The 21,718-nt window shown below is 44.5% G+C and overlaps 1 protein-coding gene across 5 annotated transcripts in view; it reads left to right on the forward strand.

Annotated features, from left to right (window-relative positions):
• The window catches only part of apba2b (amyloid beta precursor protein binding family A member 2b), a 69,869-nt gene that overhangs the window by 38,358 nt on the left and 9,793 nt on the right, over positions 1–21,718 (forward strand). For 2 of the 5 annotated variants that reach the window (XM_082969454.1, XM_082969455.1), the window contains 5 exons: positions 9,943–11,292; positions 13,176–13,256; positions 15,789–15,828; positions 17,098–17,243; positions 20,748–20,783. In XM_082969454.1, coding sequence (XP_082825580.1) covers positions 9,964–11,292; positions 13,176–13,256; positions 15,789–15,828; positions 17,098–17,243; positions 20,748–20,783 — 1,632 coding nt within the window. In that variant the 5' untranslated portion in view covers positions 9,943–9,963. Of the gene's footprint in view, positions 1–7,273; positions 7,379–9,942; positions 11,293–13,175; positions 13,257–15,788; positions 15,829–17,097; positions 17,244–20,747; positions 20,784–21,718 lie in introns of those variants that run through there. The other 3 variants (XM_082969456.1, XM_082969457.1, XM_082969458.1) reach the window with 3 other exon arrangements.

Consider the following 21,718-nt stretch of genomic DNA (forward strand, 5'->3'; position numbering starts at 1 on the left):
GAGGTGACTTTACCGTGGCTGTAATCCAGGACGGTGACAGAATAATAATGACCATGGTGAGTTGGTAGAAGACCATGAAGTCAGACTGGAGGCTCATTCATTAGGAAGTAGCGAAGGGCTTGTGCATATCGTAAAGCTGTCGGAAGGGAGAGAATAAGAGTTCAATTTCCCACTTTGAGCACCGACACAAAGCCCAAACTCTGTTTGATTTAGTGTCAGGTTCACAACACTTAGTAGGGTTGTCACCATAACAGTATCGTGATACTCAGTCCTAATGTTGGAAACAAGCAGCCTTATGTTGTCACCCAGAATCACATGTATTTTCCAAGCTATAATACTCAGTATGTTACATACTGTAGGTTTTTAAAGGGCCAAAGAGTTTAGTCTGCTTTGTGTTATACTTTTTGTCATGGAAAATCCGCTATCGTAGTATCGCCATACTAGTAGTGTCACAACCTTAGCACTTAGATTGGACAGATTGTCAGAACCTCAAGAAGTTTGGGATGTGTGGTGTGGTGTAGAGAGAACAAAAAGATAACTTTTGAGAGGAAACAGTCTGTTTGTGAAAAAACATTATGGTCTTATTTCTCTGAAGTGTAGACTGTGTTGAGTGCCCTTTACCAAAGCAGACTTTAATACAAAGTACAATTTTACTCTGGAAGTGGCAAGCAGAAGGTAGCCAGGACTTCATCTTTTAAAGGAAAATATTCCTTCCACTGCACTTTGTTCTCTCTGTGAGAACTCAGAGGCCTTTTTCACTCTGCCCATGAAAAGTTCATTACTTCCTTTCAAGAAGGCATTTAAATGCATCAGACCTAAAGCTATCTGTTGTGAGTGATACTGATAAAGAAAACCAGCCTGTTTAAGACTTGGAGATGGGAGTGAAATGTGAAGCGTATATTAAGCAGACCTGAGCATTACAAACACACAGCTAGCACACAGCTAGCCCAGATACTTAGCCCACCCAGTGTGCATGCTGTGTGGACTATTGGCCTCAGACAAATGCACTTACTCCAGAGGAGCTTCTCCGTGAATTTCTCCTTTTAAAGTCTCATTTTCCCAGCTGACTACATTTCATGACTTTAATTTAGTCTTTAATGACTCTGGCATGCTTGATAAAGCAAGTCATTAAAATGTGTTGTAAGGCATCAGAAGAAGGGGTACAGGCCCACTAATACTGCTCTCTACTCTCCTCTCTGCCTTACATTTAGAGGACCAATAGCATCTAGAAATACCGATTTGGCAGACTTGATTTGTTCCAGTTAAATACCATGATGATGTTTGCCATCCCATCTCCATGGCATACATCTTAAATGATAATGAGCTTATTAGTGATGATGTAAATATAGGGGGACAATTTATTTGTTCCAGTGGTCAAATCCATATTGCAATACTTATCAGCCAAAGATATGCTAGAGTGTTACTGTAGCTAGCATTGGAAAGCATCCTCTTCTCCTGACCCTGGAAAAGCACTGTGGGCTCTGCTCTGTTCTATTCCACCATTGTTTAAGCCTGTTGTTTTGGTTTTCTGGAATAAACAATGGGCAGCACTTAGGGGGCTTAAGGCACAGCCATTAGTATTCCTCAGCCCTCTGCTCCTCACACAGAGGGATGTGGTGGTCCCTGCCTTACTGAATGCCTGCCTCCCTCCCTGCCTGGCTTCCGTCTCCTCTGCCCTAAGGCACAGGAATCGGGAGGGACCCGGTCCCAGTCCCCAAGCTCGTGAGCGACGGAGAAGAGGTATATTGAGGCATTTGTCAGCCAAACAAGGAAGGCGTCACAGACTATTTTGAAGCTGTAGCTCATCCACAGATGTACTTTCAGTAAGTCTCTTCATATGAGGAAGCCAGTGAGTGCTCTTCCCCAGCTGAGTCTCTCTCAAATCACTTTATTGCGATGCGGCACGGAGTCTGAGTGCTGAGCGAACCGGGCTCTGCAGGAGAGGGATCATCTCACGGGGACCAACACCCCCCCCTGCTTATCACGCTCTCCCTTGTTCAGTTCTCTGCTCATTACCACTTGATTGGCTTATTTGTGTCCTACATTCACTTTCAGGACCGTGTCCATTCTATTCTAGTCGTGTGGTTACTGGTAGCTTATACTGTATCAGGGAGAAGAGGTTCACAGTGGAATGGTGGTGCAGGGACTGATGATGACTGTATGGGTTCATGTATTATAATTAGGTTATGACTGAATCTCAGTGTGCTATGCTTTAACCTTGATGGGCCAGTGGCAGGGTGAAATTAGTGTGTCTCAATTTGTACCATCACCATGCCCTGAGGCTGCTGCAGTCATCATGTAGGTTCACCTCTGCACTGGGACCTCAGCTGGTTCACACTAATGACAGCTTTCTCTCTATCGCCTGCAGCAAGTTGTGTGCCTGGCTGGAACTCAAGGGCCAGACAAAGGGCTCTAAATTTAGCAAATACACAAACGCACACACACTAACTAGGGCTGCTGAAGAGGAAGACGAATCTTCCCTCAACACGCCTACCTTGCTTCCTGTACAGTATATATGGGAATATTCCACTGACTTAATTATAGTCTACTATAAATCTACATGTGTTTATTGATCAGTCAATCCAAGATTTCACCTGGAGTGAAAATATTTCAAGGAAAACCATATGAACAATGTTCATAGTAAAGAAGTAAAACAGTAACCATGGATGCTAAGTGTAATGATGGTGCAGGGAACATACAGTTTGTATCAGATATCTGTCTATAGATGCTGTCTGGGGAGAATTGGCCTCCAAGGAGTTTTCACCCAATCAGGTGCTGTGTGGCACCTATTGTTTTATTCATATCTCTTACCCAAACATATACAGTACCAGTCAAATTTTGGACACCTACTCATTCAAGGGTTTTTCTTTATTTGTACTGTTTTCTAAATTGTACACTGGGGTGGCAGGTAGCCTAGTGGTTAGAGTGTTGGGCCAGTAACCGAAAGGTAAAAATCTGTCGTTCTGCCCCTGAACAAGGCAGTTAACCCACTGTTCCTAGGCCGTCATTGTAAATAAGAATTTGTTCTTAACTGACTTGCCTAGTTAAATAAAGGTAAAATTAAAAAAAAGTGAAGACATCAAAACTACACATATGGAATCAAATCAAAATCGTGTTAAACAAATCAAAATATATTTTAGATTCTTCAAAGTAACCACACACACACACACGCTTGATGACAGCTTTTGACTGGTACTGTATACAGTGGCGTGCGAAAGTATTCACCCCCCTTGGCATTTTTCCTATTTTGTTACCTTACAACCTGGAATTAAAATAGATTTTTTTTGTGGGTTTGTACCACCTTTTGCAGCAATTACAGCTGCAAATCTCTCTATAAGCTTGGCACATCTAGCCACTGGGATTTTTGCACATTCTTCAAGGAAAAACTGCTCCAGCTCCTTCAAGTTGATGGTGATTGCCTACGGAGCTGTGAAGGGAACGGCACCTCCGTACCTTCAGGCTCTGATCAGGCCCTACACCCAAACAAGGGCACTGCGTTCATCCACCTCTGGCCTGCTGGCCCCCCTACCTCTGAGGAAGCACAGTTCCCGCTCAGCCCAGTCAAAACTGTTCGCTGCTCTGGCACCCCAATGGTGGAACAAGCTCCCTCACGACGCCAGGACAGCGGAGTCAATCACCACCTTCCGGAGACACCTGAAACCCCACATCTTTAAGGAATACCTAGAATAGGATAAAGTAATCCTTCTAACCCCCCCCCCCCCCTTAAAAGATTTAGATGCACTATTGTAAAGTGGTTGTTCCACTGGATATCATAAGGTGAATGCACCAATTTGTAAGTCGCTCTGGATAAGAGACTTAAATGTAATGTAAATGTAAGTTGGATTGGTTCTGCTGGTGTACAGCAATCTTTAAGTTATACCACAGATTCTCAATTGGATTGAGGTCTGGGCTTTGACTAGGCCATTCCAAGACATTTAAATGTTTCCCCTTAAACCATTTGAGTGTTGCTTTAGCAGTATGCTTAGGGTCATTGTCCTACTGGAAGGCGAACCTCCGTCTCCGGGTCTCAAATCTCTGGAAGACTGAAACAGGTTTCCCCTCAATAATCTCCCTATATTTAGCACCATCCATCATTCCTTCAATTCTGACCAGTTTCCCAGTCCCTGCCGATGGAAAAACATCCCCACAGCATGATGCGGCCACCATCATGCTTCATTTTGGGGATGGTATTCTCTGGGTGATGAGAGAGTGTTGGGTTTGTGCCAGACATAGCATTTTCCTTGATGGCCAAAAAGCTCAATTTTAGTCTCATATAACCAGAGTACCTTCTTCCATATGTTTGGGGAGTCTCCCACATGCCTTCTGGCGAACACCAAACGTGTTTGCTTTTTTTTTCTTTAAGCAATGGCTTTTTTTCTGGCAACTCTCTGTAAAGCCCAGCTCTGTGGAGTGTACGGCTTAAAGTGGTCCTATGGACACAGACATGGAGGTGCAGTAAATCCTCAGCAAATTGTATTACGTCTCTGCCTGTTAAATTGAAATCATGCATCATAGCACTGCAATCTGATGTGATGTGCAGGAGGCCCTGTGTTGGGCATCTAAAGAAATGTCTGCATGTGCCTAGGAACAGGGCAGCTTTTAACAAGGCACACCAAACGTTCTGTTTTTCATAATACTGTAAATATTGAAGGACACATCTCCTGTTAACCTAACAGTAGGAATCGGTGGTAGAAATGAGTAATGATGCACCTACTCATTTAAGACCCTCAGGAGCAATTCCCCGATTGTTGATCCATTTTGCGATTGATTTTCATCTGTTATTCTGCTCAAATCATTCAGTATGTAACATCCTTTTGTAGGTGCAAAACGCCTTCTACTTGAACCGCTTTGAACCTCCCCAGTAATACACCTAATATAAAACCTTAACACCTCTGTTTCTTTGTGCAGTAGGAGAAAGCGGTGGGGGGGAGGCACGGACACAGCTGGGAATGACAACAATGTGTCTCTGCAGGGCACCATAGAGAGATGGGTTAATAGATAGTTAACTGTGTTCTGCTCACACTGGCTTCTATACAGACTAGGGGTGCTGTACTACTATGGTTGACTCCTGTAAAAGACCCCCGTTAGTCTCCATCATATAGACAGTTTGCTTGTTTAGTTGTGTGTAACTATGGGGCAAAGCAGATGGGGTTGGCTTACATTATTGACACCATGTAAACTATATTTTGTCTCCAATATTTATTGAAAACATAAGTACATTTGCACAATGAGCACTTGTTGTCTCTCAAATACTTTCTAACGGTTGTTGGTTAGCTAGCTAGGGATTTTTTTTGTTGTTGCCATATTAGCATAGACGTGACATTAGTAAAAACACCTCAAAACAAGACGGATGGGTATCAAGAACAAGATAAAACTAGCTGAAACGAGACACCTCCGATTCACCACATGGCAGCTTCTTGTCATCGTTGCTAGCTATCTGGCCATCCAGAATCACAACAACACACTGCCTTCTGCCCCATTGAAGGGTGCGCATTGTTTTCGTGACTTGTCAGCTAACCCGTCTATAGACACTTCCATTTCTTTTGGGTATCTGTTGGTCATACTTTACCTTGTACAGAACAGTGGTGTGTGAGACTGATCTTTGACCATGATCCTGTCATGTGTGGAGTGTAGTTTTCTACGGTGGGTGTTGATCAATAATCTGATAGGTTTCTCTCTTGCAATGTGAGCAAGATGCAGTGCCAGTTGAAAGGACAGAGAGCTGCCATGTTCAGCACGTTGCAGCGATGGAAGCTGAAAGGACAGAGAGCTGCCATGTTCAGCACGTTGCAGCGATGGAAGCTGAAAGGACAGAGAGCTGCCATGTTCAGCACGTTGCAGCGATGGAAGCTGAAAGGACAGAGAAAACACACTGCAGCTTGTTTGGAAAGGAAGTGATTAAGTCATTCTATTGGGGTTTACAAAGGAGGCGTTTTACATATCTAATCAAATAAGCACTGAAGTGCAATTACTAGCATGATTAGGGCCAATTAGTTGGGATCCATTTCACTGTTGTTGTGTGCAATACGATATAGGCGCTGCCTATGCCACTGTTTCTGTTAACACCAGTCTTGCTTTCATTTTGTCCGTACTGTACTTCCAGCAAGCTATAGGCTCATTTAAATAAATCCAGTAGAATATAAACATTATTGTTTCCTTGTTGTCAAGTTAAGTGTTAGAATGGTTGGGCTGCTGTGAAAGAAGCAGATTAACCTCCTTCACAGGTAGAATACAGTAAGTCATATTAAGAAAAGCAAGTGCATGGACATTAGGTGTGTTACACAAAGATACTGCATAAGCTGCTATATCACGTGGGAACAGCCATAGAGAAACCACTTTGATATTCCTCTCTTGACATACATATTAGAATGTCCTAATTATAGGAAGCACAAGGGAAAAAACACATATTGTACCGTCGTGCTGTTTTTATGAGCTTTCCAGTAATTTCCTCACTGTGACGCTCATAGTCACTATTCTAATTAAGGCTGCTTGTTCAAAAAGGACCAACTGTGATTTGTACCAGGGTTTAGTCGTCAGGCCTGTCACGTGTTTTACAGCAATCAGATGAGGGAGACTTGGGAGTTGGACACAATAGGCCATGTGGCACTGGCTGGTGTCAGGATTCACATTGACATGGTTCTGTGTCGTTCAGGGGATGATATCTTTGTGAGAGGAGTAGTCTATGGGAAAAAGGTTGAACGGTATGTAGATCGTTCTGCGTTATATTTCATTTTGAATTAGGGGTATACCAGGGGACAGAATACAAATTGCCCTGAACAGGTAGGACAGATTTCTTATGTATTTGTTGTGATAGGTCGTCATTCACATGGTAATGTATTCAAATTCAATAAAAGCTGTCAAGTCTGTAATTCATACGGCTCAGCCCAAACAAAGCAGAATTTGGGAAAGCTATTTGGGGACTGGGAGGATTGAATGATTCACACCTCAGAAATTCTATTGATAGACAGGTAGACACACAGACACTCTGCACATACAAAATAGATCCAGGCAGACAGAATACATTGAAGGAGAGGTAAAACATACACACTCTTGGTAGAAACACTCAGTCAACAGATTTATCCAGGGGTCATGTGGTGGATTTATTCAGAACCAAACAAAGAGGAGGTGAAAGGTCATTGGTAGACATAGGAGGCAGTTACTCTTAGCTATCAATAATTGCCCATTGGGAGTGTCAAGGCAGGGCTGGGCTGGCTGCCTGAGGATGCTGGAAATAATAGGGGGAGCAGGGGAGGAGCAGGGAGGGAGGAGCGTAGAGGAGAGCAGCTGGTGGGGGATGGGGTAAGCCAGGGCAATACGCCTGTATCACTACACGCCTGGCCTTCTTCAACACTACTACTGCTCAGGACCAGAGACAGAGGTAGGACATATAGTTCCATGCCTTATTATTGTTGCTCTTTATGAGTCTCTGCCAGTCAGAAATCTACAGCATGTGTCAACTATCACATTTCCTATTGTACCCACTATGACGATAGAAAGCTGGGTTGAATGGGGAATCATGTGTTCTGTACATGTGTTTGAACTTGCTCTCCCCATAGACTTTCCAGTGAACAGCCTCTTTGTCTAGCAACAGCATCAGCAGTATTACTCCGAGTCAGTCACCTGAATGGGTGGCCGTAATGTGGGTTGTGACTGTGAATGTGTGCTTTTGGAGCTACACCTCGTCCACTCCCAGACACAGCCTCCTGGCGGACAGGGAGGTGGGGACGGGACCTCTGCCTCCCTGTGGATGCTGGAGTGGGGGTAATTAGCCGTTGCAATCACCTCTGATGGCAAAACGTCAATATGGGCAGAGGGAGAGAGAGAGAGAGAAGAGGGGAAAGGAACATCAAAAGCCCCTCAGAGAGCAGCCAGTTGTTAGTGGCAACTGGTGGAGATGAGACAGGTGGAAGGAACATAGAGGAGAGGAGGAGAGAAAGTGGGACACCAGGTCAGTGTTCCCTCACTCTCTCTTTAAATCGCAGTATTTTAATCTAATGTTTTTGTGCTCATCTTCACAGCCTTGTGTGTGTGCGTCCTCTATTAATGGCTTCTCACGTGATTTATACCATCCCTTCGCTGTTTGATAGCTTTTTAATGAGATTGTTGAATTTGTTTAGGGCCATGCGTGTAGAAGCACCAGAAATACCCCAACGTAATCGCTCCCTGCTCGCCTCGTGGCCGCACCCTAACAATGATTCGAGCGATCTGAATTAGGAGAATGATCCCAATCTCCCAGGCGAGCCTTTCTCCACCCTGGTGTGTACAGATCAATACCAGTCCAGATACTCTGGGAGACTGAACATCTCGCCAATCTCTCCCGTTCTAGGAGTGAATATTCACAGGTCTCTGTGTAGAGATGACCTCCATTTTGAGTATCGATTGTATGACTGTCAAAGTCCAATTAGCTTAAGGTAAAGGCAGGCTCCCTCTTTGTTTCATTCTCTTGCCTCAGACGTTTGTCCGCAGGCCAAACACAACTCAATGCAAAGCGCTGTATTGAGCAGAGTTCTGTATTGTGCCAAGGCTAATGCAGTAGTGCCAAGTAAGCACTTAAATGTGGGTGTGGGTAAGCTACTCGAGAACCTGTCTGCCTCCAATAGCAGTAATTGATCAGGTCTTTCAGTGGTGAAGAGATCCTGTGTCCAGTCGCTGGTTGAGAGAAAGAGAGAGAGGCTTTTGTGTTCAGCAGGGGAATCGATGTGTATCAGCCATTTGTAAAGGCATTGATGCTATGTTAGGATGAGTTAGACCTAACTTAGAGGTATGCACAGAGCACTGACTCTTTGTTTTGTCAGACTAGTTCTCCTGATCTTTACCACAGTGAGGTGCACATGATGGTTTGGAACTGTTTCCATACTGAGATCAATGCTTCTACGATGCTAGTTGTAATATGCTGGGGTGTGTATGTGGTTAAAAGCCTTTTATTTATTTTATTTTATTACTTTTTTTTTTAAATGTAAGGGGTCGATCAGCTTTAATATTGTAGATAGATTGTGCCTTCCATCAATGTAATTGTCTGCATCCTTTCCAATCCCCCATATACTATATATATTTTTAGTAAATACATATATATATATATATTTAAAAATATATAATATTTTACTTTATTATTTTCCCCTAAGGCTACCACCCCTCCCCTAATCGGAGTAAACTAATGGACAGCAACACTTAGGTTTCTACTTCCAGCTTATAAATACTATATACATTTTACGGACATAACTATTGTAAAAATATACTATCTTGGTTGTATTCCCCATTTATATAACATTCTATTGATTGCAAGAATTTTGTATAATCATTTAAATGGAAAAACATCTACGTTTTGAATCCGGCGTCGTTTTGTGGATCAGTTCAAGATCCATGTGCCATGGAATTGGAACATAAAAAATCACTTCCTAACTATTTTGCAATCTATATGACACAGCTGTCAATTTTTGGTCCTTAAATAAACCAGGTATACTTTATTTTTTTATTCCTAACACTTTTCTTTTAACCAAATTTGGTCTTTAATGCAGTGCCGACAGACAACTTCCTTACTTTCTCCCCCTTCCACTTGCCTTTTCCATTTTTGCGGTAATACTGAAATGAGTTGCTTGTAATTTTGGGTAGAGCAGTTGTTCAAAAGCCTTTATTGGTTCCCTCACTACGTCTTTTTGTTTTGAATGTGATGATGAAAAGCTAAACATCCACCGTGCCTTTCCTTCCTTCCTGTCAGTCATAGTGCATCTGTAATTGGCCCTAACAGGTTTTCACAGTCGGACAACAGAGTGGTTAACTCTCTCACTGTGTCTATTAGGCTCACTCACTGGGGGGCATAACACTTAGAAAACTTTTCATCTTTGTAGCCGTCCTGCACTGTATTTCATTGAAATGTTGTTTGTGATGATTGTACTGTAGCACTATAGCTCTAATGGTGCGGTTCTGTCTTTCTGCGTTCTGTAGGACTGAGGACCATTGAGATGCATGGCTTGTAAGCAGCCAGCGCCTGCGATGGCTCACAGGAAGAGGCCAGGGACCAGCGGCTCCAGCTGCAGCATGGTGGAGCCCCCCGTACGGCCCCCCTGCCCCGCCGCCTACCCCCCAGAGCAGCACAGCCAGGAGCATGAGGAGGGGCCAGGGGAGGAGGAGGAGGTCCACTACTGCCGCCAGCAGGGCCTGGAGCCAGAGCTGACGGACAGCCGGCCGGACACACCTACTACACCGGAGCCGGAACACGAGCATGAACACAGCCATGACCACGATCACCCAGACTGCCACGGCCATGATGACCACAGTCACAGCGACGACCATGCAGAGTGCCATGGCCACGACCGCGACCATGCAGACTGTCACGGTCACAGTCACGACGATGTAGACTGTCACGACCACGGCCACGTGCACAGTCACATCAATGACCACGACCATGCAGGCTGCCACGGCCACCGTCACGACCACGCTGACAGCCTGGACGGAGACTCCAGCTCTGACTATGTGAACAACACCTCAGAGGAGGAGGACTATGATGAAGGTCTGCCGGAGGAGGACGAGGGCATCACCTACTACATCCGCTACTGCCCTGAGGATGACAGCTACCTGGAGGGCAGCATGGACTGCAACGAGGCCGAGGCTGACTACACCGCCAGCACCGTGCAGCACGTCCGGGCTGAGCCCCCGGGCGACACAGACGAGTGCCAGGAAGCGGTGGAGGAGTGGGTGGAGGGAGAAGGGGGGGTGGAGGTGGGGGAGGTGCGCTGTGAGGTGGTGGAGCAGGACCCAGATGAACAGATCTACGACGTCCTGGACCACCACCCACACCCCGCCGCCGTCCTGCACGAGTCCCCCCCACCCACAGAGGAGGAGGAAGAGGAGGAGGTGAGAGCTGGGGTTGCCTACACTGGGGACTACTATGGCCCAGAGGAGGACAATGGGAACTCCGTGGTTCACGTACCGCGGTCTCCATACCGTGGCCGTAAGGTGGTAGTGGAGGGGGAGACAGGGGAGGAGGCGGAGGAGGACATTGACCAGATAGTGGCAGAGATCAAGATGAGTATGAGCATGGGTAGTCTGAGCAGCGGTGGCACTGACCAGAGCCCTGACGAGCTGGTGCAAGACAGTGTACCCAATGACTACCACGCTCCTGAGGCCCACGCCAATCCTGAGCCTGCCCCCTACACCCCAACCCCACACCGCCACGACAGCAGACCCAAGTCCCTCAACCTTCCCTCCACACGGCACAACAACCCTGAGCTCCAGAGGGGCTTCAAGGTTCATTCCCGCACCCCGGAGGAGCGACAGCAGTGGGCTCAAGAACAGGTGAGAGTGAGAGGCCATTTTGTTGGGTATTTTCTATACACACTCATTGAATCTCCTCTATTGAAATGATGTGAATGACAAGTCAGACGTACGGTTTAGGTGATGTGTTGAGAAGGTTGTCAGAATAGAAATCCAACGTTAATGTCTCGTCTAAAATTTACAGGGAGATCAAGGACCGAGTGGTCAAACTGATTTTCAGACTTTCAGATTCCTCTAACACTAATCTCCTGGATAAACTTGACTTTGGTTTTTAATCGTCTAGATTTTGTGGCATTTACCAAAGTATTAGTTTTAGAAGGTCTATAACCAACTCTTAAACCATGGTCCTCCTTTACACTTTACCCGAGTGGGGGATGGTCCAATGCCGTCAGGGAGAGATCTGTGTAGACTAACGTTATGCATTAAAGGTCAAATCGTGGGGCTGCTTATATTTGTCCTGTTTCATACATGCACAAGTGTGTAACCTTGTACAGTGTGTGGTGAAATGGAAATGCATGTCCCACTCCCTCCGAGGCATCCTCGTAGAGTGGGGTCACGACGTGTTTAACACAGCTGGAGACAGAAGATGTACGGCCAGGTTATGTTCAGATTCTGCTGCAGACCGATGCCATTGGAACGGATTAAAACAAGATTTGCGATAGGGAGATATTTATTATGTGTGAGGTGGTTGACAGACAGGTTATTGCATTTTAGCTATAGTGCAGCTAGTGAGACCCGTCCCCCAGTCACAGCCAGACACCTTGAGCTCCCCTCTCTATCTCCCACGCCCACTGCCCTCATTCAGATCCAGCCGGTTCTTGTATTCCACACAGACGCCTCTTCCTGTCCTCCACCCAGCCCCTCTCTGTGTTCTACCATGCTCGCCCCCAGCCCAGCCAGATGGTGAGGTGTGGGGAGAGCCTGTGTGTGTGCCCTGCAGTATGGGATGGCAGCATGCTGATACACACCTGCTCCACAGTGGTGTGCATGTGTGTTATGTGTGTGTGGTTGTGTGTGTTCTCTTTACTGTGTTGATGGAGAGAAATGGGACAGGCCACATAACTGGATTATATTGGAAGCAAGCACATATTGTGCAGAACAGTCACTGACGACAACAAATAAAGAAAATCTACTGCCCAGGTTAAATTCGGTGACCGTTTGTGGTTTTACGCAGCAGTTGTAAATGCTTTGCTAAATGCTTTCAGCGTTCAGGTACTGTGATTAAGGCTCACAGAAGTGTTTGAAAACATCAGATTCAGGCTTGATACTTCCTCAGGGCAGAGATGTGTTTTATCCTGTCACACAAATGGATCTGATTTTTAATTCATTACTGTGTGCTCAAGCTGTTGTGTAGATGTTGAATACTAATCAGGACTTTGCGCTGTGCCGTCACTGCAAAAAGAAGGATTGTTGAGTTATGTAAATATGAAATGAGAGCAATTTCATCATCTTTAATTTCATCAGTGTCATGCTTTGCTAAGTAAATGTGAACTGCCATGACTATAGCGGTACGCAAGACAACATGTTGTGTGTGTGTGTGTGTGTGTGTGTGTGTGTGTGTGTGTGTGTGTGTGTGTGTGTGTGTGTGTGTGTGTGTGTGTGTGTGTGTGTGTGTGTGTGTGTGTGTGTGTGTGTGTGTGTGTGTAATTTACAGAAACACGTGTTACTGAACTCAGTTCATGTCTGGTAATAGCATGACCTTATTCTTTTCCCCCATTACAACTACTCTCTTTTCTCCGACCCATAGAGAAATGTATGGGACTGTATTACTAATGTATGTTAGCTGTAGCTCCCTCAGGGATCGGTCCTTTTTTTTTCTTCATTTCCACTGTCTGCTTGGAAATGTGTTATTAACTCTCTGTTGCCCGCTGGTCCCTGTTTAACCCCTGGTTTAACCTCCACAGATGACCAACGGTGCAGAGCAGCCCAGGAAACAGCAGCGTTCTGACCTCAACGTGCCGCTGGAGAACAACAATGTCCCGGAGGTAAACTGTCTCTGTCTGCAGTCCAAACTTATTGCGACAGGTGATATTATGTGGAATACATAACAGTATTATTACTGTCCTGTGCTTGTCCTTCAGAGCCAGTGTCATGGGTGTGAAGGCATTTTCTTCAGATTATTATCATACAGATTATTTATCATCAAATTAATCTTTATTTATACATCAGATTTCAGACATGGAAGGCAACACAATGTGCTTTACAGGGAAAAATAAATAAATAATAACAATGAAAATAAAAGCTGTATCCCAGAGGTTAGCTAGCTAACATTGAACCTGGTTGGTTAGCTCCCAGCAGATTCATGCAGGGTAGTAACGACATGATTTGGCACTATGCTCATTGTTGTTTAACTAGCTAACGTTAGCTGGCTGGCTCGTTAGCTAACGTTATGTGATGTGTGTGATCTTACACGTTGTTTACTTAGCTAGGTTAATTGTTTACCTAGCTAGCTAGCTACATGTCTTAAGTTAAAGTGTACAACACCCGTTGAATATGGCCGGTGTCAGTAAACGTCGGCAGAAAAGCAGAATTAAATTGTTGCCAGCAGAGCTGGTTAGGCTGTTTTCATGTTATCCAGAGGTAAACTAATCATTGGCCAGAGCGTCAAGTGTGCGCTCTGAACGCTCCGAGGGTGAAACGAGATGGGTGGGGCTAAAGCTTAAGAGGGTGTGAACGATGCTGAATGGGTGGAGACAAAGAAGAGCTCTTCACCAGATACCAAAACATTCAAAGGCCATTTTCTCAAAAGTGAGTTTACAAGTTTATCAACTTTCACAGCAGAATTACTTTCCCATTGTTCCTCAACTGCAGTGAATGATATACCATTTTGTAGCTCTGAGTCTCTACTTTTATCCAATATAAAAAACACAATTTCAAATTTTGCTACGCAAGACCGAATAAAGGTGATGAGTCACATATTTACTACACAACAAACAAAATATATATATTTTTTAAATGATACAAACTGAACAACTAAAAAGCACCCTAAGGAAAAGAAAAGCTAAAAATGTGTTTTAAAATCTCCACAGTTTCGGCCCACTTCAGGTTCTCTGGCAGGCTATTCCAGATCGTTAAAAGGCCAGTGCCAGAGGATTTATGAGAATCAATTAACTGTGTTTATGAATGAATGAAGTCCCTGTCTCCAGGTAACACAGTGTGGTTGTCCAGTTTTCTTAAGGAAATCACCACTGTTATTATTGTGGACATTTCTCTCAGGGACATTCTATACAATGCTGCTATCCTCATCCCTCACTTCCATTGCTCTGAAAGGAAGGGAATTGGCTGTGCCCTTTTTTGACTCTGCAGTCAAGTCACTAGTTGGGAGCAGCAAGCTGTGTGTTTACATCAGGGAAAACCACTCAACCTTGACCTGTTCAAATGACGCTTTGAGACAAAGCCCTATCTGCTCTGCGCAACCTCCATAGGAACCCTCTCCTCTGCCCAACCCAGTCTTATCATCCTAACATGGTTTTGTCTGGCCAGGCTTTCATTCACACACCACCACTAAGCCTGGAGAGCACAGCCGAACTGCAGAGCAAGGCACATCTTCACTTTAAAGGTCATCTAGTATGATACGGTAGGATTTAAGTATTGGCAAAGCAACAGCTGGGTATATATTTGCGGGAGACCACTATAGCATATGTGTACCAAGATATACTAGGAAGATGTTTCCCTTTTAAGTTATTAAGTGGTTTGATAATGCTCCTGGGCCTTCCTCACAGACTGTAATGAACGGCCACACATATTTCAGCCTGGACCCTCCATTTGAGTGGCATGTCTTTCAAGTGACGGCCATTACTCAGAGTGCTTTTAATGTGTGGCTCTCGCATGCAGAGCTCTGTAGAAGTATTGATATACAGTAGTGTTTTACATCTGAAGAGTTAGGCATGTCATGACCCTGCATGTTAACATGGACCACTGTTTACCATCAGGTCGATGCCATAAAGTTGTTTCCTTTTGATCTGTACTATACACTCTTAGGAAAAAAAGGGTTCCAAAAGGGTTGTTTGGCTGTCCCCATAGGAGAACCCTTGTTCGTTCCTGGTAGAACCAATTTTGGTTCCAGGTAGGACCATTTTTAGTTCCATATAGAACTCTCTATGGAAAGGGTTCTGCATGGAATCCAGTGTTCTACCTGGAACCAGAAAGGGTTTCAAAGGGTTCTCCTATGGCGACAGCCAAAGAACCCTTTTAGGTTCTAGATAGCACATTGTTTTCTAAGAGTGTAGCACACTTCTACGTATTCAGTTTTTGCATCGCTTCTTACATTTTCTTCCTCATCTGTTGATGAATAGGGTTTGTATCAATTTCATAGGCTACTTTGAACTGATGTTCAAAAATGTTTCGTCTTCTTTGACAGAATGAAGCTTTTGGAGTTTGTTGGACTGTTGTTTGTTGTGGAAGCCAAAGGCCTTGCAGAGAGGCGGTTTTCCTTTCAGTTTCATGAAATGAGATAATGCATATTTCATTCCGCTTTACTAATTCAGAGAGTTCAATCAAGACTTTCTGTTTTTCAGGAAACAAAGAAGGCTGCATCTTTCCCCAGCTTTGTTGATGGTAAGGCACCTCTACGTCTGTTTATTTTGAGGATGAAATCAAAAGACAAAAATGAATCAAATTCACAACATCAAAAACAGATATTCCCTGTAAGAGGCTTATATCGCTTTGGGTGCAGGGATCTGGTCATTCCAAGGATACTCGATTTGTCTCTCTAATTCAAGCGCCTTGATAACCACTCAAAATCTAGTTGCAAAATGACAGATCATGGAGTATTAAGGGGAGAAAATAATGAGCTTGCAGCTGTTGCATGAGATCAACATGAGATCAACGAGTCTGCATTTGAAAATGAAGACAAACAAGGAAGTAAATACGAATGACCATATTCATTTTTCATGATCTTTATTTGGACAATTTACCTGAGAGCCATCATGTCAGACGTGTCAGTGATTTAGTCGTCAATGTGGGAGGGCTATCTAAGCAGGCCAGTCCCAGGCCTCTGTGTGTGTTTGGTTTGAGATGTTTTCAAGGCATTCTTCACCAAGCCCCTTTCACCACTGGGCAGCGAACGGCAGGGCCTAATATTCCTGGAGGCTGAGCTGTTTCTTTCTTTCACTTTCTCTGATATTATGACAGTGCATTTTATCCCTCAGTGGATGTCACAGAGTCTACGTCTGCGTATCACACGGGCACATGAATCCCGTGGTGCCTCTCTCAGCTCCCTGCCCACCCATGGCCATTTTACTGCTCAAGCCTCCGCCATGATTGTTTCTCTGCATAATACCCAACAGCTACAGAATTGCAGTGTTTTATTTATTCAAATTGTACGTACAGAAAGCTGCCAATACTCATACACTACCATTCAAAAGATTGGAGTCACTTAGAAATGTCCTTGTTTTTGAAAGAAAAGCAAATTTTTTTGTCCATTAAAATAACATCAAATCGATTAGAAATACAGTGTAGACATTGTTAATGTTGTAAATGACTATTGTAGCTGAAAACAGCTGATTTTTTTTAAATGGAATATCTACATAGGCGTACAGAGGCCCATTATCAGCAACCATCACTCCTGTGTTCCAATGGCACGTTGTGTTAGCTAATCCAAGTTTATCATTTTAAAAATGTGTTTTTCTTTCAAAAACAAGGACATTTCTACGTGACCCCAAACTTTTTAACGGTAGTGTACGTATATGACCTTTCAACTCAGAGCTTAACTAGAACAACACAGAGATTACTTTGTTTTGCAAAATAAATATGATCTAATAGCGTTTATCTTCTCCTGCTCCTTCGTATCTCTGTCCATCCATTCTCCCTGTCCCTCTCTGTCAGTTCCAGGGCCCTGTGAGCCAGAAGATCTTATTGATGGCATCATCTTTGCTGCTAACTACCTGGGCTCCACCCAGCTGCTCTCTGAGAGGAACCCGTCCAAGAACATCCGCATGATGCAGGCCCAGGAGGCTGTCAGCCGGGTCAAGGTACGGACAGACAGCAGACAGGCCTTCCAACACTTGCACAAACACACACGCACACATAGACACACGCGCACACACACACACACACACACACACACACACACACACACACACACTGCACCACCCGTTTCAAATCCCGCAAACAGCTTCCCTTCCTTCCTTCCTTTTCATATGGATGTTGTTTTGATCTGGTATATTTTCACTGTGACTCTAGGAACCGTTTTGGAAGGATCAGAGTGAAGGGTGTCTGATGTGTTTGTTTACACCCCAGGAGACAGTGTCCAATCTAGTAGGATTATTGCTACTGTACTGCAGGACACAGTGGTATTGTGTAATCATGTTGCTCCCCAGTGGGTTAGTTTATAGTCCTTTTAGCTCTGTTTACAACCCACTGTTAGATTTTTATACTGTCAGTATTTAATGATGCCCAATAGAGGAAACAACCTTTAAGATATTCATCAATATGATTGAATCTTTGTAGTTGTAGTATATCTTGAATAAACGTTATATTCATGTTTCAGGCATATATAAAACCTGATGGAGACATCAAAGCTTGTACAGAGTATTGCCATAACCTCTGGAAACCTTTTTAATAAGTACTCTAAATGGAACCTCTCGCTGTAGATAGTCTGCAATCTGGGCAGACAGAAATACAGTTTTATAAATGGACTTCAAATGTGAGTGCAAGGTGCTGGTCTTTTTAATTCAAGTGAGGTCCAGATTGGCCTATTAAATCCACATGGACGTCAACGCTGTTTATCTCCCCAGTCAGAGCAGTTTGAGATTTTGCCAGAATTAGCAGTCCATTAGTGCTCCAGTTGGGTCAGATTGGGCTAAAGCATGTGTCACATGGTGTTGGTAATGGATTGCTGGCTCACAGAGGTTATGTTTCCCCTTCCATTTCCGTCCCCTTTTCTACATGTATTGTCTGCTATGAATACTGATGGAGAGCAGCCAGAGAGAATGGCCATATTCAAAACAGACTCCGCCACTGTGCATTCCAATCACTTCACTACTGGTTGGCTCTCAACTAGCTGTGGAGTTATGATTGCTTTGGCAGTCTAGCTTCTGAAAGGCCATTTATGCAAGGGCCGTTTCCCCTCAGTCTGATAACAGTATGATCACAAATATAGTATTTGCACAGTATGCATTCCTGCGCAGTGAAATGTGTATGTTTTTGAATGAGTTCATGTGTGCTGACAATGTATTGTTGAGACCATTTGTTGAGACTCTATACATGACTTTAGGAGCTATACCTGTTGGATCAAAGAAAATACAACCCAAGATGATACACCAAATGTTCCAAAAACTGTCCAGGCACAATACATTTCCTCTCCCTCTCATGAAAACATGCGCTGGGCTGTATAATGAATATTTTATAACCTAACTCACAGTGGTCCACTGGCACTTGGCTGGGATCTACTTTTAGGAACATCCACCTGTGGCAAGGCCAGCTAGTCACTGCAGAGCAGAGATGGGAGTGTATGTTAGCTCAGTGGGTCAGATTGGCCCACAGCTCAGTGTGACACAGTGGCACACTCTCCTGTCCAGCAGCAGTCTGCGTCAGGTGATCCTTCCATCTGGCAGCTTTTGTAGGGACATTTGAGTCTTGAAGGCCCCTGCCTCCCTTCCACTGCTGCTGGGATCTGGCTCCATCCATCCCAGTGAAAAGAAATCCAATCTGTTCAGCTGTGGAGAAGGCCATTGGGAAGCATGCCACTTGTTCCCTGCCCTCATCTGAGGAGGAACTGAAGATGATGTGTCTCTCCACAGATGAATTGGCCATATGTCACTCTGGACGCAGGGGATTGGGCACTTTTATGTGTTGGTAGCTACCATTTCTTCACACACCAACCCCTGAGCACTGGGACTGGGTCAGGGTGCTCTGTGCTGTCTGCCTCCCTCGGTACCATTTTATAGTTCTCAGATCTTAGCCACACCAACAACAACCCACACACAGATTAATTACACTGCTGTCTACAATATTTAGTCCAACGCTACAGAGAACAAAGTAAGCCAGACACACACACACGCACACACACACACACACACACACACACACACACACACACACACACACACACACACACACACACACACACAGACAAACGTTGTTGTATGTTTTATTTATACAGATCTTTTTTGGCATGCTCCCATCATTTTGATGTAATATTTATACAGCTTCATCGCCCACTCCTTTTTCTGCCTGCCTTGATTTGATGCAGTAGATGTAGCTGGAGGACTCAGATGTCTGCCTTGATTTGATGCAGTAGATGTAGCTGGAGGACTCAGATGTCTGCCTTGATTTGATGCAGTAGATGTAGCTGGAGGACTCAGATGTCTGCCTTGCATTAGAAGGTGGAGGAGTAAATGTGTTACAAACAACCCAGGATCATCACCCCGAAGGCTATTCTCTGCTCTGCTTCCCATACAAACACAAATAAACGGACTAGTTGCAGCACGCAAACATCAAACTTGCTTGACCCGACTGAGAGGCGAGATCATGCCCTCTGCTCTGTGTCTCAGCAAATGGTGAAGCGGTAGAGAGAGTGCTGACCCTTCCTCTGCTCCTGGCTGGCTGGCTTGCATAGAGCTGTGGTACCAACTCTCTCAGGCAGCCATAGTAACGGAGTCAATCTGACTAATGATGGATGGGACTGGAACAGATGAACTCAGGGCTCACAAACATGTGTCTGGACTTCACCACACCCTCCTTCTGGTCCTGTGCAGTTGACATACAGCGTTAAGGTCTTTTTGTGGGGTTCAGTGTTGGGAAAGGGGGATACCTAGTCAGTTGCACAGGAGGTGTGAGATTAACTGAATCTGAATCTTAACTGAATTAACTGAATCTGAATCAACTGAAATAACTGAATCTGTGTTTGTCAGTGTTTTCTGGTCAGCTACCCTACAGTAGGTTTCTCAATATGTTGTTTTTAGACCATTTGAAAACCACTCAGTCAACAGCTGTCAGTTTTGACATCCCATTTCTCTAGAGGGATGGTGACGGACGTCAATACAGGACTAAATCATTGTGTTGCCTTAAATTACATGTCAAGTCATCTCAGGATGCTAGGCTCTGCTGTAATTCCTCACCATTTTCTGAAAGAATGTGTTGTGGACAGGAAAGGTATGCCAAGGATGTCTTGCCTTGACTTCACATTTGAACCTGAAGCCCTTTGATAGAGTATTTACATATGCTACACTCAAGTTCCCTTTTTACTTTGATATTAAGGTGTGGTATCAACTCATTTTTGCATGTCTTTATGATTTGCTGTATTCAAAAGAAAAAGAGCAATTATGATCCTTTTTAATTGCCGTTTTAATTAGTTTCTGCAGAACACAGCTGTGCCATCGCTCCTCTCCCTCTCAGAGCAATGATACACCTGCTGTTTGGTTGAGTTATTGTCTCTTACTTTCTTTTACTTTCTTTACTTCCTGCCCTCTGTTTTTGCCGCTCCTCCCGTCCCGTGTCTGACGACCCTGTTCTGTCCCAACGTCTCCTCCCAGAGGGTTCAGAAGGCTGCCAAAATCAAGAAAAAGGCGGTGTGTAAAAACAATCTGATCTGATAACAGAGAGAAGGACCACCTTGACTCCACCCTCACCCCCCGGCTCCCTGTTCCATCTGTCTGTCTGTCTGTCTGTCTGTCTGTCTGTCTGTCTGTCTGTCTGTCTGTCTGTCTGTCTGTCTGTCTGTCTGTCTGTCTGTCTGTCTGTCTGTCTGTCTGTCTGTCTGTCTGTCTGTCTGTCTGTCTGTCTGTGTGTTATGTCTGTCTGTGTGTTATGTCTGTCTGTCTGTCTGTCTGTCTGTCTGTCTGTCTGTCTGTCTGTCTGTCTGTCTGTCTGTCTGTCTGTCTGTGTGTTATGTCTGTCTGTGTGTTATGTCTGTCTGTGTGTTATGTCTGTCTGTCTGTCTGTCTGTCTGTCTGTCTGTCTGTCTGTCTGTGTGTTATGTCTGTGTGTTCTGTCTGTGTGTTCTGTCTGTGTGTTCTGTCTGTGTGTTCTGTCTGTGTGTTCTGTCTGTGTGTTCTGTCTGTCTGTCTGTGTGTTCTGTCTGTGTGTTCTGTCTGTCTGTCTGTCTGTCTGTCTGTCTGTCTGTCTGTCTGTCTGTCTGTCTGTCTGTCTGTGTGTTCTGTCTGTGTGTTATGTCTGTGTGTTATGTCTGTCTGTCTGTGTGTTCTGTCTGTCTGTCTGTCTGTCTGTCTGTCTGTCTGTCTGTCTGTCTGTCTGTCTGTCTGTCTGTCTGTGTGTTCTGTCTGTGTGTTCTGTCTGTCTGTCTGTCTGTCTGTCTGTCTGTCTGTCTGTCTGTCTGTCTGTCTGTCTGTCTGTCTGTCTGTCTGTCTGTCTGTCTGTCTGTGTGTTCTGTCTGTCTGTCTGTCTGTGTGTTCTGTCTGTGTGTTATGTCTGTCTGTCTCTCTGTCTGTCTGTCTGTCTGTCTGTCTGTCTGTCTGTCTGTCTGTCTGTCTGTCTGTCTGTCTGT

This window comes from Salmo salar, chromosome 26 (genome assembly GCF_965601325.2).
Source record: "Salmo salar chromosome 26, fSalSal1, whole genome shotgun sequence".
Lineage (NCBI taxonomy): Eukaryota > Metazoa > Chordata > Actinopteri > Salmoniformes > Salmonidae > Salmo > Salmo salar.